Here is a 15,354-nt window from a genome sequence, read left to right on the forward strand (position 1 = left end):
CAGGATGAATCCGAACTCTATACTCCGATGCCTATTAACTCAAATAATCATTGCTAAAAAATAATATACATTAAAATAATAATAATATGAACAAGGGAATAAATTCTCCTAAATTATTAAACATATTATTGCACGAAAATCAAGGCCACTAAATTAACAAATGCGTACATGTAGAAATCATCATTTTATCCTGTCATAGCATGCCACATTTATCTTGTTATTGTGGCGGGAATTTCGATGATGGGATTTCCTCGAAAAGCTCGTAGAGAAGAATTCTTCCGAGGATATCCCTAGGTAAGGAAAACTTCTAGACTTCACTAAAGCGTTGGGATAGTTTACAAATGATTTTCCAATAAACAATTGTCGACCTCATCGTTTAAAATTGAATAAATCATGACATTATTTTACGATTGTATCACGTACATCCGTGAAACTGACTAAAAGATTCAATCAGATAACATAATAAAGAATTAATTAATAAGAAGGATTAAGGAAACATAGGAATAAAATCAAGGTAGGCTACAATAGGATAACTTAAGATTAAATGGTACCGTTCGTGGAACTGGCGTCACAGAGGTGCTAACCCTTCTCCGTGTGTAACAGTACTCCCAAACCTATCTCTGAAAAACCTAGACCAGTTCTCGTTCTGTCAACAGATCTAAAATTAATTTAGGACTTCGTTGATTAGAATCGGGTTAATAGGTGGCAAATCACACCTAAATAAAAAAAAAGATTGGTGGTGACTCCTAGTTATTTTATTTTCGCCCACGTCTGATGGTCAGGTTTTCGGACCTGACATGTTACGACAACCTTCAATTTGCCCCCAATTAGAAATCAAGTTTAGTAAGAGCCAAAAAGTGTTATTCACCCCCCTCTAGCATATTTATTTAGGACCATCATTTGTAACTCAAAAAGCACTAGTCTCGATGCATTACACTCAAGTGAGATTAGGCCCAGCAAAAACTTCCTATTATGAAACCTTATGAAATATGTGGGAGATTGTTGGACATATGGTGATATCACATAAAGTTTCTATTCCACATTGCCTATGTATAAAAGATGTTAATGCTTTATATAAGTGTTGTTGATTTTGCACACATAAGTATACGTATCAAACAAATAATATATGTAGTAAGTCTAAATTATCGTTCCCATAAGGATTTGTTTCTAAAGTTTCACTAAGTACTAAAATTATAAAACAAATTAATCTTACTTGAGTAATATGAAAATTGAAGAAAAACTAATTAAAAACAATTAAAATCAACACTAAAAAACTAACTAAATAAGTTGAGAAAACCAGTAAATTAAAGACCTAGGATTATGGGTTCATTCAACATTTCATCTGATACTAGCTTTTCTTGTTATTTATCTTTTCTAGGTGGTTTTACTAACCTAGAATCTAAAGTTATGGACAAGTCTCGTCGAGTTGCTTGTACAAATACCTAACTTAATTAGTTCACTATATGTCTATAGGAATCAATTAAATTAAGTTCATTAAGCAAGTGTCCTAATGTGGCTATGTATGGTAATTAGCGTATGTCTACCCGAATCGCAAATCAGATCACCTAAGTGACGTGAATATGCACCATTCAAATCTTAGTATAATATAAAATCTCTTTGTTGAGTCTTAATTAGATTCACAAATCAATTAATTGTTGGCCAGACAATCACAAGTATTAAGAACATATTTGAATAAGCAAAATTACACTCATTCATGATAAATAAAAGAAAAACTATTACTTAAACTACATGTTGAAATCCACCATAATTCTAGAAAAATAGTTTAGCTCATAATATCTAATAAAAACAATATCTAAAGAAATTTAGCTATGAATCCAAGTCAAAGAAAATAAAAAAATACAAAAGTAGAGAAAGAAACTAATTATTGAAGCTTTGCAGTCTCAATTCTCTCTTGAATTCTCTTATTTTCTTGCTTTGTTCTTGGCTTCAAATCTCTAGAATAGTTGCCTATTGCCTTACCCTTAAAACCTTTGAAAAAGGTCCTTTAAATAGGCTCTAAGTAACCTAATTTCCAAAATCCTGTCAGGTCTTTATTTTTGAAAAATCACCTGGTGCAGCGACCATGTTTTTTTGGCATCACAACACCGTGATTTGCCTTGGGAGTGCCACGACGCTGTGCTCTTGGGTTTTTGTATGATGCACCCTTTATGAGCAGTGCCACAACCATAGTTCATTACCGCTACGGCGATCACACTTGCAAAGTCGCGGTGCTCTAGCCATGTTGCTGCAGTGCATAACTACATTTGTTTGCCAAATTTGAAAGTGATTTTTGTCTTGATTTAGTTTGAACTGGATTAAGTGGTAAACATAAAAGTTGTAGCCCATTGTCTTATCTTTCCAATGAATTAAAAATCACCTTAACTGGAGTTCTGCAGCTCAAGTTATCTGCAAATTACTACAACATGTACAAGTGATGCTTTCTCCTCACCTATGCTATTATCTCTTCCTTTCACCTTGCTCATCATATTTTGCACAAAATCATGAGAACATCAGCAATAACTTTTCCTAAAGTAAATTGAGATAAATTAAAGTGAAATTGAGCTAAAAACAACTCAGTAAACTGATCAATATAAAATCTAACTTACACTAGAAATATAGCTAAAAAGGGTTAAAATTTGGTCCTAAACTCAAAAATCTAGCCACTAAAGCCCTCAAAATGTGTTAAAAATTACTTTATGTAACAAAGTTATAAATAAGCAAACTAATTATGGGCTTGTTGAAAGCTATAACAGAAAGTGGTCTTGCACGCACACGAAATCGTGCAAAGCCTTGAGAAAATGTGAATTTCTCCCTATGCATGGCTATACACATGGGCTAGGCCCAAGTGATATTTTGTTGTCTTTGATTCTATCAACCAAAATATAAATACCAACCATTATAATTAAATTATTACAGTTTTCCTGTTTATTTCATGATTCCCTATCCTCCAATATCTCATTGGAATATTTTCAATGTTTATTTTTTTATATTGTACAAACTATTCAAGAAGTTTCATACTCCGAAAGAGTAGAAATTATTCTTAATAATAATGTATCACATTTCATTCTTCTTTAAGTTGTTTATCTACTTCAATTTTCGCCAATAGGTTATGAAGTTAGTTAGGCAGTATTGGGCTTTGAAAATAGGTTTAGATTTTGGGCTTTAGGGTTTAAAAAGGTGTGAGTGTGTGATGCAGGAGTTGGTGGGGGAATTTATGAAGAGGGGTAAATGTGTAATCCCTCATATAAAAACAATTAAAAAAATAAGAAAGTTAATTATTCCGTCGATGTTAAGGGAAATCAAGTTGAACAATTGGAAGCTACCACCCTTAATCGGCATGGTCGATCAGTGCTTAGCCCTAAATTCTCATGGTGGTTTGACATCTGCTTGATGAGAGGTGGATCGAAACTGGAAACATGTTCATGAAAATGCTTACTTTGACTTTGGGCTAAGCTAGGTTGGCTTAGAGTATCTTTCTTTTTAAAAGCTAAACTTGAATCTATCTTGGCTCATTCATTGAGTTATTATTTCATTACTAATATAATAACTACTAATTATATATGTTTAATAAATTTTAAAATTAAATTAAATAAAAATATATTATTTATTAATATAATAATCTAATTAAGTCGAATTGATTTAAATTTAGAACTAAAATTTTATGTTCAAACTCTAACTTGAAATAGATCAAGCTCGCGAGTTTAAATAGGTAATTCAACTTTTGGACACTTGAATGTAAAAGTTCAATCTTTCCAATTATCAAAGTTCAAGAAATCTCAAGAATTTTTGCTTGACCCTTTTATGAGCAAAAGGAGAAGAGCTTTCATCAAACTTTTGGAACAAAAAGACTTAATTCAACGCAAAGAGGGTGCAAGTCATTTTCTACGTGAGCAGTGGGTCATGATCAAATGCTTTTAGTATGGGCGTCTTCCTACGTCAAAGTTTGCTTATAAGCACACCAATCTCTTTTATAGTTATCAAATGTTTCGATGCAATCTGTGGAGAAGCAATGAATTATCAACGAACCAAGTCACTTGTCTAAATGCCCCATCTATTGCTTGAAAAGCATGTTGATCTCCTTAATCTCACAAGGTGAAGCATCCATCTTGTATTTAAATCCAAGTGAACGTAGAACATTAGATTAAACAACTTTACCACATTATGAAATGTCACAAGCTCGTGACAAGGGGAAAAAATAATAGCATTTCCTTGAAAAGTATAATAACGATCTATGAAATGCATGTGAAACTTATACTCTAGATCAGTGACTTTAAAAAGAATATTTTATTTATAGTGCTTTTATCATATTAGATCTCGTTTTAAATTTTTTATTAATTTTTAAAATTTTTAAATCATCATGAAAACTTTATTTTAATCTTAAGAAGATATCTTGAAAATCAAATTCGAATATGGTTGTCAGTGAATTTAATCTATGTTAAGTTTGTTTGTTGATTAGGTTATTTGATTTTTTTTTTGGCTCGATATAATAATTATGTCAAATATACTATTTGGTTATTATGATTATAATTTTTAGTTAAGGGCAAAAGTTTCATTATAAAAAATAATTATTAAGTTGAAGGGAAGGACAAATATAATCTTACCTACCAAAGCGTGTTGATAGTAAGGTACACGTGCGCAACGTGTATGAGAAGAAGAGGTGAGCTACCCAGTTGAACGTGTGCGTTGCGCTCACACAACAACCCATTACACTAGTAAACCATAGTAATTTTATTATTATTGACAATTGTGGTGATGCAAATGTGCGCCCACCAATAATTCAAAGTAGTTGGTTCAATCGGTCCCTTTCATTAAGCATTAAAAGAAAAGGGAAGGGCTCAATAGACTGTGGACCAAATGCTTTTAGGAACCTCTTGCATTGGATAATTTATATTCGATTCAGGGTCAATTTTCAACAGCACCAAATGAATGCGATGTTTTATATTTATTCTCAAACTAATTAGAAATGGTTTTGGCAAAGACATCCGATATCTTAAAAGAGCAAACCATTTATATATATATATATATATAGAGAGAGACTGTGGAAAGGTAATGTATTTTTGAGTAATGAAATGGGGTTTATGGAAGCATAAAGGAGGCTAACTTAATTGCTTAATTAAACTGGAAAATAGAATAATTGGATTTGCCAAGACAAGTGGGGCTTGGCTTGTTTTGATTTGATTACGCTCCTTGACTGTATAAATAGATTATTTTGATTATTATTGTTTAATTAAAGCTGAATTACGGTGTCCTTAAGAACCAACAGAGAAGTGAAAAAAGAAATTAATGTTTGGTACAACTGGCAAAGGCAGGCTGATTTTGAATAATTAGCAAAAAAGTTTTGATGAGATGTGTGGGATGTCAAGATTTGGATTCACCTAATCCTTTACAAAGAAAATTGGAAACCCCAAAGGCCACGTGACAAATATCATATCAAGGGAACTGCCATCTCTGTATTTCTTTTAAAGGAAGATGAGTTAGCAGCCAGGACACAGCACCTGACTCACTTGATCCCTAACTCTTTCTCTAATTTATTTCCTTTTCTTTCGAGTAAAAACATTAGCAGATTTTCACCAAACATTACTATCATGAAACAAGGAGGGGCGTATATTTATTTTTATTTTTAGTTATTTATTCAATCTTGTACAAGTGACCGGTTCTATCCATGCAATGCTTAAATTTTGAAAATTAAAGAAAATTGAACTATTTCAATCAATTTGATCAATTTCAGAATACAACAATTTACCGACGTTTGACTCCTTTCCAAACTTCAATTAAACTCAAGTTTCGTTTGAGTAGGAGAAGAAACGATATTTAAATCATTCCATCTTTTTTATGTGGTTTTTCTTCTTTAAATGAATTTTTTAACCAAGCACAAGCAATTATACCTTTTCGTAACAGCAAGATCCAAGTAGAATGCAAAGGCGAAATTGAAGGTCTCCCATGAAGACGAAGACGAAGACGAAGACGAAGATAAAGAATTTTACTTGAATTAAATGCAGAAACAGAAGCAATCACTTGAGATTCCAAGCTTAAATTATCCATTCAGATTCAGTACAGTTACCGTGTAGGAGTAGCAACAACAATTGCTTTGTAATTTGAACCTGCTTCCCGGTTCATACATGGAAAACTAAAGACTCCATAACTATTACCTAATATAATTATAGTTATACATATATATGTATACATAAATTACATGAACCAAAAAATCCTTCATATTTGGTAGACAAAAAGAATCACAGACCCCATTACTATTCATGACAACAAATTTAATTCCCCTTTTTAAGCGCAGAGATGAAGGTGATATTACAACTACCCTTCTCTCCAGCTTCTTTCATCCAAACAATATGCCCTCCCTCTATATATATATAATTTTTTTTTTATTTTTTGTATTTTCATGGTAATCATCACCACACATCACGTAGATACCTGCCAGTCATTTGCAGATTTTTCACCATGCTCTCAGCCTTTGAGCTGTCTAGACATCCCTGAAACCACCAAAGTTGGTGCAACCACTTTTAGCATAACAGGCAATCATGTCCAGCAAATATTCCTCTTCCCAACTTATTATATTAATAGAAAAAGGGAAATGGCATGGCATTGAATACAACAAAAGAGAAAGGGAGCTTTCATGCACCATATGAATGTCACAGTTGTCAACATTAAGACATGAAAATGTCTAAAAACAACAGGAAAACTTTTCTAATGTTGGACCATGGATTGACAAAAGGTGGCAATAGCTTTTTTCAACCACATTGCCTTCTAAAATGGAAGCTGGGAATCACATAACTCATATTTAGCAGTTATACAGTCTCAGGATAAGCACGATAAACGTACCTGCTCTTGCAAAATAGTGTGTAGAGTTCGATGGACATCTTTAGCCATGCCCTTGGCATCACCACACACGTATAGGTAACCTCCCTGAGAAATCATGTTCCAGATGTCCGAGGCCTGGAAACAAGGCATAAATGTCTTTAGAGCTTAGATAATAAACTGATGTAAGCAAACTGAAATATACAATTTCTCGGGAAAAAAAAAAAATCTTTCAAAAAGCTTCAATCCTACAGTTCATGGTGGGTAAAATATGTCCTGTACCTTCTGCATCATTTTATGTTGCACGTATTCCTTGGTAGGTCCCTCACGTGAAAAGGCAACCACAATCTCAGATAGTGCACCACCGTTGACAAAGTTGTTGAGCTCATCTTCATAAATGTAATCCTGGAAAAAAAAGGTATTAAATTAAACTTTGCAGTTGGATTACATATATATCCCCAAACCCACCAAGGATGTAAAACTAGTCATAGGACTGGAACCTTCATCACTTACCATTTTCCGGTTCCTACAGCCGAAGAACAATACAGATGGACCCAGTTCAGCTCCAGCTTCTTTCAGTGCAAGTCTTTCCTGAAAATGAAAATGGAAATAATTAGTTTTCTTAAAATTCTCAATATCATGAACGTTGAAAAAGTGACAACACTTACCTGAAGGAATCCCCTGAAAGGAGCCAATCCAGTACCAGGGCCAATCATAATAATGGGCACTTTAGTGTCTAAAGGAAGTTTAAAGTTTGATTGCCTGACAAATATAGGTGCCCAGCTGCAGTCATGGCTTTTCTCCATGGGCACAGAATTCTGAAAAACAAAGGGGGCAAATGGGGATAAAATTATATTACTATTATTCAACGACGAGATTCAGTAAACAACCCGGACCTATAATAATAAGAGAGGAGAAATGGATGTTAATAAGTTAGCAAGTTTGCCTAGGAAGTGAGAATAGACTGTGAAATTCAGATACGATCAAAAACATAAAAAGGAAAGGATCCTTTGTTCAGTGGTATCCAGGAATTACATATCATTTATCTCCTCAAAAAAATCATCTCAATTTCCATTAACTTTAAAGGTTGACCACCCCTACCTATGTAAAAGAGAAAAAAAAAAAACATGTTGAACTGAGTACCTTCATCCATGTTGAACAAATTCCTTTGTGAATACGACCTGTTAGTGTTTTCTCATAAACAAATGCACAAGTTACATGAATTCTCGACAGTGCCATCCTGTAAAACATAATTATAAATGGTAAATATGCATACAATACAGTTAAAAATATTAGAATTAGAATAGAACATGAAATCAGAGACAGTCAAAGTCTCATAAATGAGAGATTCATAATGCTACTAACTTAATTGCCTATAATCCATTTCCTAACCTTGCTGTTTAGAATGCTTTTTCATTGCTAATGTAGTAAGTGCAAAAAAAAAAAAATGGCTGAATTGGATAACAATTATCTCCATTGTGATCTAAATTGTGGAATCATTTTCTCCAAGGGGCAAGCTCCCACACTCAACTGATCCCGAAATTCAGAAATCATTACTCCCACATCAAGCCAAAATCACAATGGAGATTTTCCTCTTAAAATGTTACTGCCAAAAAGATAGAGAGAGAAGATAAAATAATAGAATTACCTTGGTGAGGATGAGATTGAATAGTATCTAGGCTGCAACCGTGGAGCAACAGCTGCAAAGAAGACACCAAGTGGAGGCTTGGCTGAAGGAAATTCAGCCATGACCTCAAGGAGGCTTCTCTGACTTGCAACCATCCATTGTGCATATTCATCCTGAATAATAACATGCCAGAAGTTGTATCAGCATACACATAAGCTGCAAAATAGATGAACCAAGCTAATAAAAATCACTCCTACAACCTTTCCAGCAGGTGATGCAAGGTGTCTTAATCGATCGGCTTCAGTTGGATCAGAGGCATGAGCAGCCAAGGCAACTAAGGCAGACTGGCCATAGCAGGCATTAAAGAATTAGAATAGTTATTCAAAAGAAAAATAAAAAGAAGAGTTCATGACATATTGACCAATAAATAGTCTAACCTTTTTTGGCGAGCTCAAAAGATCAGCATATCGTGCCAATGCTGTTCTTAGAGTGCAAGGTGGGAAAGGAGGAGGCAAAGAGCTTCCACCAAGTGGCGTCCCATCCTCTTTATCAGTATGAACAGAGAAATAGGTGTCTGGTGATAAACCCAATAACGTCAATGCTTCCTCTACAACTTCGTCTAAATTCTCACAGTAAACACCAACATGATCCCCTGTTTCATACCTGAAAACGAAGATGATTATGAATAGACGAAGTTCAGTATGATGTTAAACGAAAATTTGAAACAAGCAGCACTCAGCACCTGGTTTCAAGAGAGGAGGAAAGAGGAGTGGGGGAGGGTGCATTATTGCAACAATAAAATTTTAACAGTACAGTAGCCAAATGACTTAGGAAAGCAACTTACGAAAGTCCAGTGCCAGCAATGTCAAATTCAAGATGGGTGCAAGAACGATCAGATGCAGAAGTATGAAGCTCCTTCCTCACAGCGACATTAGACCTTCAAGTTAAAACAAGAAACCAGTTAAGATTTCATCACAAAAGAATAAAAAATATAATGGCCACCTTGACATCTAGAACAAAATATTCTAGTATACCTGCATGGATGTTGAGCATCGTAAATAGTATGACCATTTGCATTGCTCCGGTTCTCATCCTCAACAGGTGCATCAGCAGGATCATAAAATAAAACTCGGTATTCCAACACAGCAGCAGTGTAAGGGGTAGAAACAGTTGTTGCATCATCTTCATCCCTCAGAAGCTGATCTAACTCAGGCCAAACTAATTCACGCCTAGAAAAGCAACCATAGCAAGATAGTTTAATGACAAATAAAGGTTAAGAATGGACAAGCTTTTGATTCAAAACAAAGTTCAAGTATTTAATACCATGCAGTGAAGTCATCTTCAATGCATTGGTCATCATCTCCAAGACCCACTGGAACTAGGCGCTTTGCGCCTACAAATATAGCAAGGGGAATGTTAGATGATAGGAGTTCCAATGCAACATTATATATGACTGGTAAAACAATCTTTTACTACATGAACTCAAGCATTTCTGCATCAGCAGATTTCTATTGAAAATTTGAATATATTAATATAAACATTTTGGCTACATGTCAAGAGTCAATTTACTACACCAAAATCACAATGCCGCATCCGATTCAAAAGCTTCATGAATTTGAAATAAAGGAAGGCTAAAATTTTCATCAAAAGGTGCACTTTTTAGATCTGCATTGTAATGTATGTTAAGTTTTTTAGTGTAATCAGCCACAACAAAAGATATACTAACAGGTTACTAAAGCCGAATATTACATACATAGATTAAAGTTAAAAAGTTAAATGGTTGCTTTCTTTGATCAAAAAAATGTATATTAAACTTATGCAGTCATCTTTCCATAAAATATTCCTGTCACAAACATCACAAAACAATAAAGTCATCATTACATGAGTAACAAATAGAGTTTTTATACTGAAATGGTGGGATGAAACTTCTGATAGTACACCAACATAATTGCAATTTATCGAAATTCAATCATATGCATGACAAATTAAACTCTGAAAATTTTTAAAGCACTTTCATAATTCATGAAAAATTAAATAGTTAGCAAACATTAACAGCATAATTTGCGTGCAAGAAGCCATTTTGATAAAAGTAAACCAATTAAAAATCCATGAACCAATGCATCCATTTATATGCAGGGGGAGATAAAAGGAAAATGAAGACACATACCCTGCTCAGTAAGGAGGTCATCAACCACCTTTGCAACCTTGTTAAAATGTTCATACTGTCTGTTACCAAGGCCAAACACCCCGTACTTCATGTTCTGAAGCCATTCTCCCCTCTCTTTTCCCTAAACACCCAATCAGACATTCAGAATAACAGCCAATTAAAAAATGTCATTCTACATAATATTTTCACTAAACACAATTGAACTCATTATCATCGTCCACTAATTACAATTAAAATTTACCTCAGTGAACCATTTATAGAACCTAGCTGCATTATCAGTCGGCTCACCATCTCCATATCTACAAGTTCACCAACTTAACCATATCAGCAAAACAAATTCCCAAAAAGAAAAAACATATAAATATCAAAAAGAAAATTATTCAAAATAACTCACGTGGCTAAGAAGAAGAAAGCCAAACTCTCCGTCTTCATCTTCTCCTCGTATTCATCATCATCCACCGCATAATCATCCTATTTACAGTACAAAAAAAATATCAATAGTTTAAATCGCCAATTCCAGTTCTAAACATAACACCGAAAAGGGTAAAAAAAAGTCAAAATTAAAACTTACCAAATCTACAACTTTAAACGTCGCCTTATCATAGCGTGCTTTTGCCTCCTCAGCTAGAGCCTGAGTCACATTAAAAAAAAGAAAAAAAACTAATAAGCAAAAAATTATCAAGAAAAACAAATGAGAATATAAATAAATATATATAGTGGAACCTTGGCGAAGCCTTCGGCGGTGCCGGTTTGAGTACCGAAGAAGATGGTGACTTTTTTCTTGCCATCATCGACTTCGAGTTCGGGTTCTTTAACGATCAAAGGCTTAGGAGGCTCGATTTGCTTTGGTTTTTGAGAACCGGATCTACGCCAAACCAAAACGACGACGCAGCCGATGAGAACGGCGATGGAGGTAGTTAAAATCATAACGAACTCTCTGTTCTCAAGAAGCATGGTGGCCACCTCAGCAGCTGAGTCGTAGGAAGCGTTGGAAGGGTCCATTTTGCCCTTAATTATAGCTGACATGAGATCGAGCGGCGAAACTTTGATTGAACCAGAAGATGATGACGGTTCCATTTGTTTTGCGAATCGAGCGTAAGGAAGTGTAAATGCAGAAATGGAGGAGAATTGGAGAAGATCTCTCTTTGTTGGAAACTGGTGTTGTTGGGAGTTTGGTGGTGGTTGAGAGTTGCGAGAGACTTCTCTGAGAGAGAGAGGGAAGGGGGTAGGAGAGGGCTGGGACCTTAAAAAGGGAGGCAAGAGGCAGAGGTGGAGGTGATGGGAGGGAGTGAACGAACCCAACGCCTACCAAACCCGACTAGTCAAACCCACCTAACTCCTAAGTTAACTATGGTTAGATTTTCTTAGAACAGGACTTGCTTTTACACCACATACATTGATTTTTACCAGTTCACCTTTTTCTAAATCGTTCTGAAATGCCCTTCCCTGTCTCTTTCCTTCAGGGGAATAACCACAGAAAACGGCCTCCCCTCCCTTCCCTTGTGTGTCTCGTGAATCATGCATCTCTTTGTCTTAAGGAATTCTAACTTTATTCCCAACCGGCCGCTCCCGTTGTTCAATTTGTTAAATTTGGCTCAAACTATACCATTAGTTAAATCATAGGTTTAATCTACATACAGTAATTTATAAAAATCATCTACTTTTCAAAATTCATCATGTCAATTCAATTATTAATGATAAATTTAAAATATATTCATTATTTTTACTGATATACAACTTGTGTGTAATGACATGGTATTAATTAAACAATCTCTTAAATAATAATTATTACACGTAAGATATGATTGGTTCTCGAAATGAAATAGAAAGAAAATAAAATGATTATTTTATAATAATGAAATAAGGTAAGAATAGTTATGATGTAATTTGGTTCATGAAATAAAATAAAATAAAAATAATTATGATAGCTTATTTCAATATTTAGTTGGTAAAAGTTGTTTTGAAATAGTAAAAGAAGAAGTGATAATAAAATAAAAATATATTTTATTTTAATATTTGATTTTTAATTTTAAATATTAATTTTTAAATAATTTATTAAAAATATGATTAAATTATTATTTAAAATCTTAATATGATTCTTTATTTTTATTTTTATTTTATTTTTAGAATGTTAATAATTTATGTTTCATTTAAAATATTAATAAGTTATAACTAAATTATTAATACCATTATTTTATTTTATTCTTTATTTTTAAAATATTAAAAATTTATAATTAAAATTATTTTTAAAGTTAAAATTATATTTTTTAATTTATAATTAAAATTTTAATTGAATTTTTAAATTTTAAATATAAATTATTATAATTTGTATTATAATTTATATTAAAATTTTAATTTAATTTAGAGAGAGAAAGATGGGTAGAGAGAGAAATGAAATGTGAAAATGATCAAATTACATCTTATATCAAAGGTTAAGTTTTACAATTTATAAAGGGTAATTTTGTATAATAGTATATTTTTCCATTTCCTAAGTTTAGAATAGTCATTACCAAGTCCTTTTTTAGTAATGGTTATTTTGGTTTTTCAAGGAATGACCATTACTAAATACAAGAATAACTAGGTAATAGAAATTGGAAAGAAATGACTATTCTATTCCCCAACCAAATATGATGTTTGTTTATAAAAGGAGTGAAGTTTCTCATCTTTAAGCTCTTTATTAGTATCAAAATCTAACATTTATACATGTAAATTGCAAAAATACTAACATAGTGGTCCATATTAGCATCACACCACCACTTTAAATCCATTTCTTTGTTTAATCAATGTCACATTAGCAAATCATTGTATCATTCTTGAATGTTACATCAACACGAAATACCATGACAATATAATAAGATGCCATGAATAATTAAAAAATTTAAACACCTTTAATAATGGAATTGATATTATCAATTTCGAAAAATATAAATATTTAATGTTTACAAATTATTGTAAAAAAACTAAATTTATCACTTTCATAAAATATAAGAACTAATTGCATAAAGTATATCTCTCTTTCACTCAAGCCTAGTGCCAGTAGAACTCTCTAACAATTGATAAAGGCTTTGGATGACATGGAGACTTAAGGTGCAATAAAATCACTTTTCAAAAAAAAAAAAACTAATTACATAATTAGACTTTAAACTTGAGATAATTGTCTTTTGAAAATTTTAAGTTTAAATTTTTGGTTAGAATTTTTGAAATTGATGCAAATTATCTCATTTTGTGTGATTCAAATAAATATCTTTACACCAACTAAATCCTAGTACATGTATAAAAGACAATTAATTTCTCAATCGTGTATGTATGTGCATATATATATAATATTATCTCATAGACTTCTTTAATCAAAGCTGTTTTGACTCAATTCTCACCCAATAAATAATGGGGTGGATCAATTCAATGAGATTTCTTAACCCAAAAGGTTGAAAAAAAAATACTTTGAATAGAAAATATAAAATACTATCAAAGACGTTGAAACTTGAAGGGTTGATTGCTTCTTACATTCCCCAGTTGAAGAGTCAAGAGTGCCCACAGATTGGAAGCTGTCAGCTTGCCTAAACCGGCTTTCATTGGAAAAGGACAAAAACCGGAAATTGGTTCTGAGACTCGGCTTCTCTTTTTTTAAAATTTTTTGCGGCCACGGGATGGATACGTGGAGAAAGTCCAATCACTTGGGTCCACCTTTCTTCCGTTATATTTGGTACATACATTTATTGGCATCCTCGGCTGGCAGGTATTGATTTTAAGGCTAATTGCAGGACGTATTGAAATATTTGATTGGGTCTCTTTGGAGTTCCCTTTGCATGGACTGTATTGAGTATTCACTGCTACAAGTCTACAAAGAAAATTATTCTTTTTTTTGGATGAATATAACAAAAAGGAATATCAAAAACAAAGACAAAAATCACAAGAATGGGAATGGGTCAAGAGGAATAACTTAATTATCATCAATATTTACTCTCTACATCATTTCATCTTTCCATCTAATATCCATTTTGGTTTTTTATTTTTATTTTCTTCTTGTTTATAAGATTACATTTATAAGGAAAATTACAATCATGATCAACCAATCCTTCAATTATATAACATAACTATTACATTTACTATAAAAATTTAATTAATTAATTAAACAAATTAATAACGCGAACATAAAATTGATCAAACTATAAGTGTTCACACATCGAGTTATCCATTAGGCAAATGGGCCTTGTCTGACTCCAGCTAAATACTAGACATGACTTTTTAGGACCGAGCACAACAGAAGAACATTATTATATTAATAATAAACCTAATTTTTGAGTTAGACTCGAGTTGAGTTCTAATCTTTTAAGGTGTCAATCAAGTATGATCCGACTTAACTCAGACCCATAAACATCTCTAAACTGAATTTGTAAATATGTTTGGCCTCAAACTTGGGATGTAAAAGTATTGGTCTTCTTCGTCGCTAATGAAACAATGCTTCATTGGAACTTTAAATACATTTAAGAGAAAACTTTCTTCAACATTCACGGTTTTACTTAATTGTTTTAAGATTATATATATATATATATATATATATATTTGTTATTTATGACTTCCTTTCCTTTATCAACATTCACTCCTTCAATTAGGTTTTTTTGGGAATATATTTTTAGATTTTTCTTAAGTTAAAGTGTGAACTTATCTGATTTGTTTTTGTATTTTATTAAAATCACGCTAAGTTAATTTGGTCTTGATAATAAGACAATATTATAATTCATAATATGAT

At 32.7% G+C, this 15,354-nt stretch overlaps 1 protein-coding gene across 1 annotated transcript; it reads right to left on the reverse strand.

Annotated features, from left to right (window-relative positions):
- Window positions 1-6,015: 6,015 nt before the first annotated feature.
- Window positions 6,016-11,881, reverse strand: ATR2 (P450 reductase 2). The gene is made up of 17 exons (XM_007014206.3): window positions 11,328-11,881; window positions 11,176-11,235; window positions 10,999-11,075; window positions 10,846-10,903; window positions 10,605-10,725; window positions 9,761-9,830; window positions 9,472-9,666; window positions 9,282-9,374; window positions 8,875-9,100; window positions 8,698-8,781; window positions 8,459-8,610; window positions 7,954-8,050; window positions 7,479-7,628; window positions 7,324-7,401; window positions 7,093-7,215; window positions 6,835-6,948; window positions 6,016-6,485 (listed from the first exon to the last, which is right to left on the reverse strand). The coding sequence occupies exons 1-17, from the start codon at window positions 11,679-11,681 to the stop codon at window positions 6,405-6,407; spliced, it is 2,133 nt and encodes a 710-aa protein (XP_007014268.3). The 5' UTR covers window positions 11,682-11,881; the 3' UTR covers window positions 6,016-6,404.
- Between the last annotated feature and the right edge of the window lie 3,473 nt (window positions 11,882-15,354).

The sequence above is a fragment of the Theobroma cacao genome, chromosome 9, assembly GCF_053813885.1.
Source record: "Theobroma cacao isolate CCN51 chromosome 9, ASM5381388v1, whole genome shotgun sequence".
Lineage (NCBI taxonomy): Eukaryota > Viridiplantae > Streptophyta > Magnoliopsida > Malvales > Malvaceae > Theobroma > Theobroma cacao.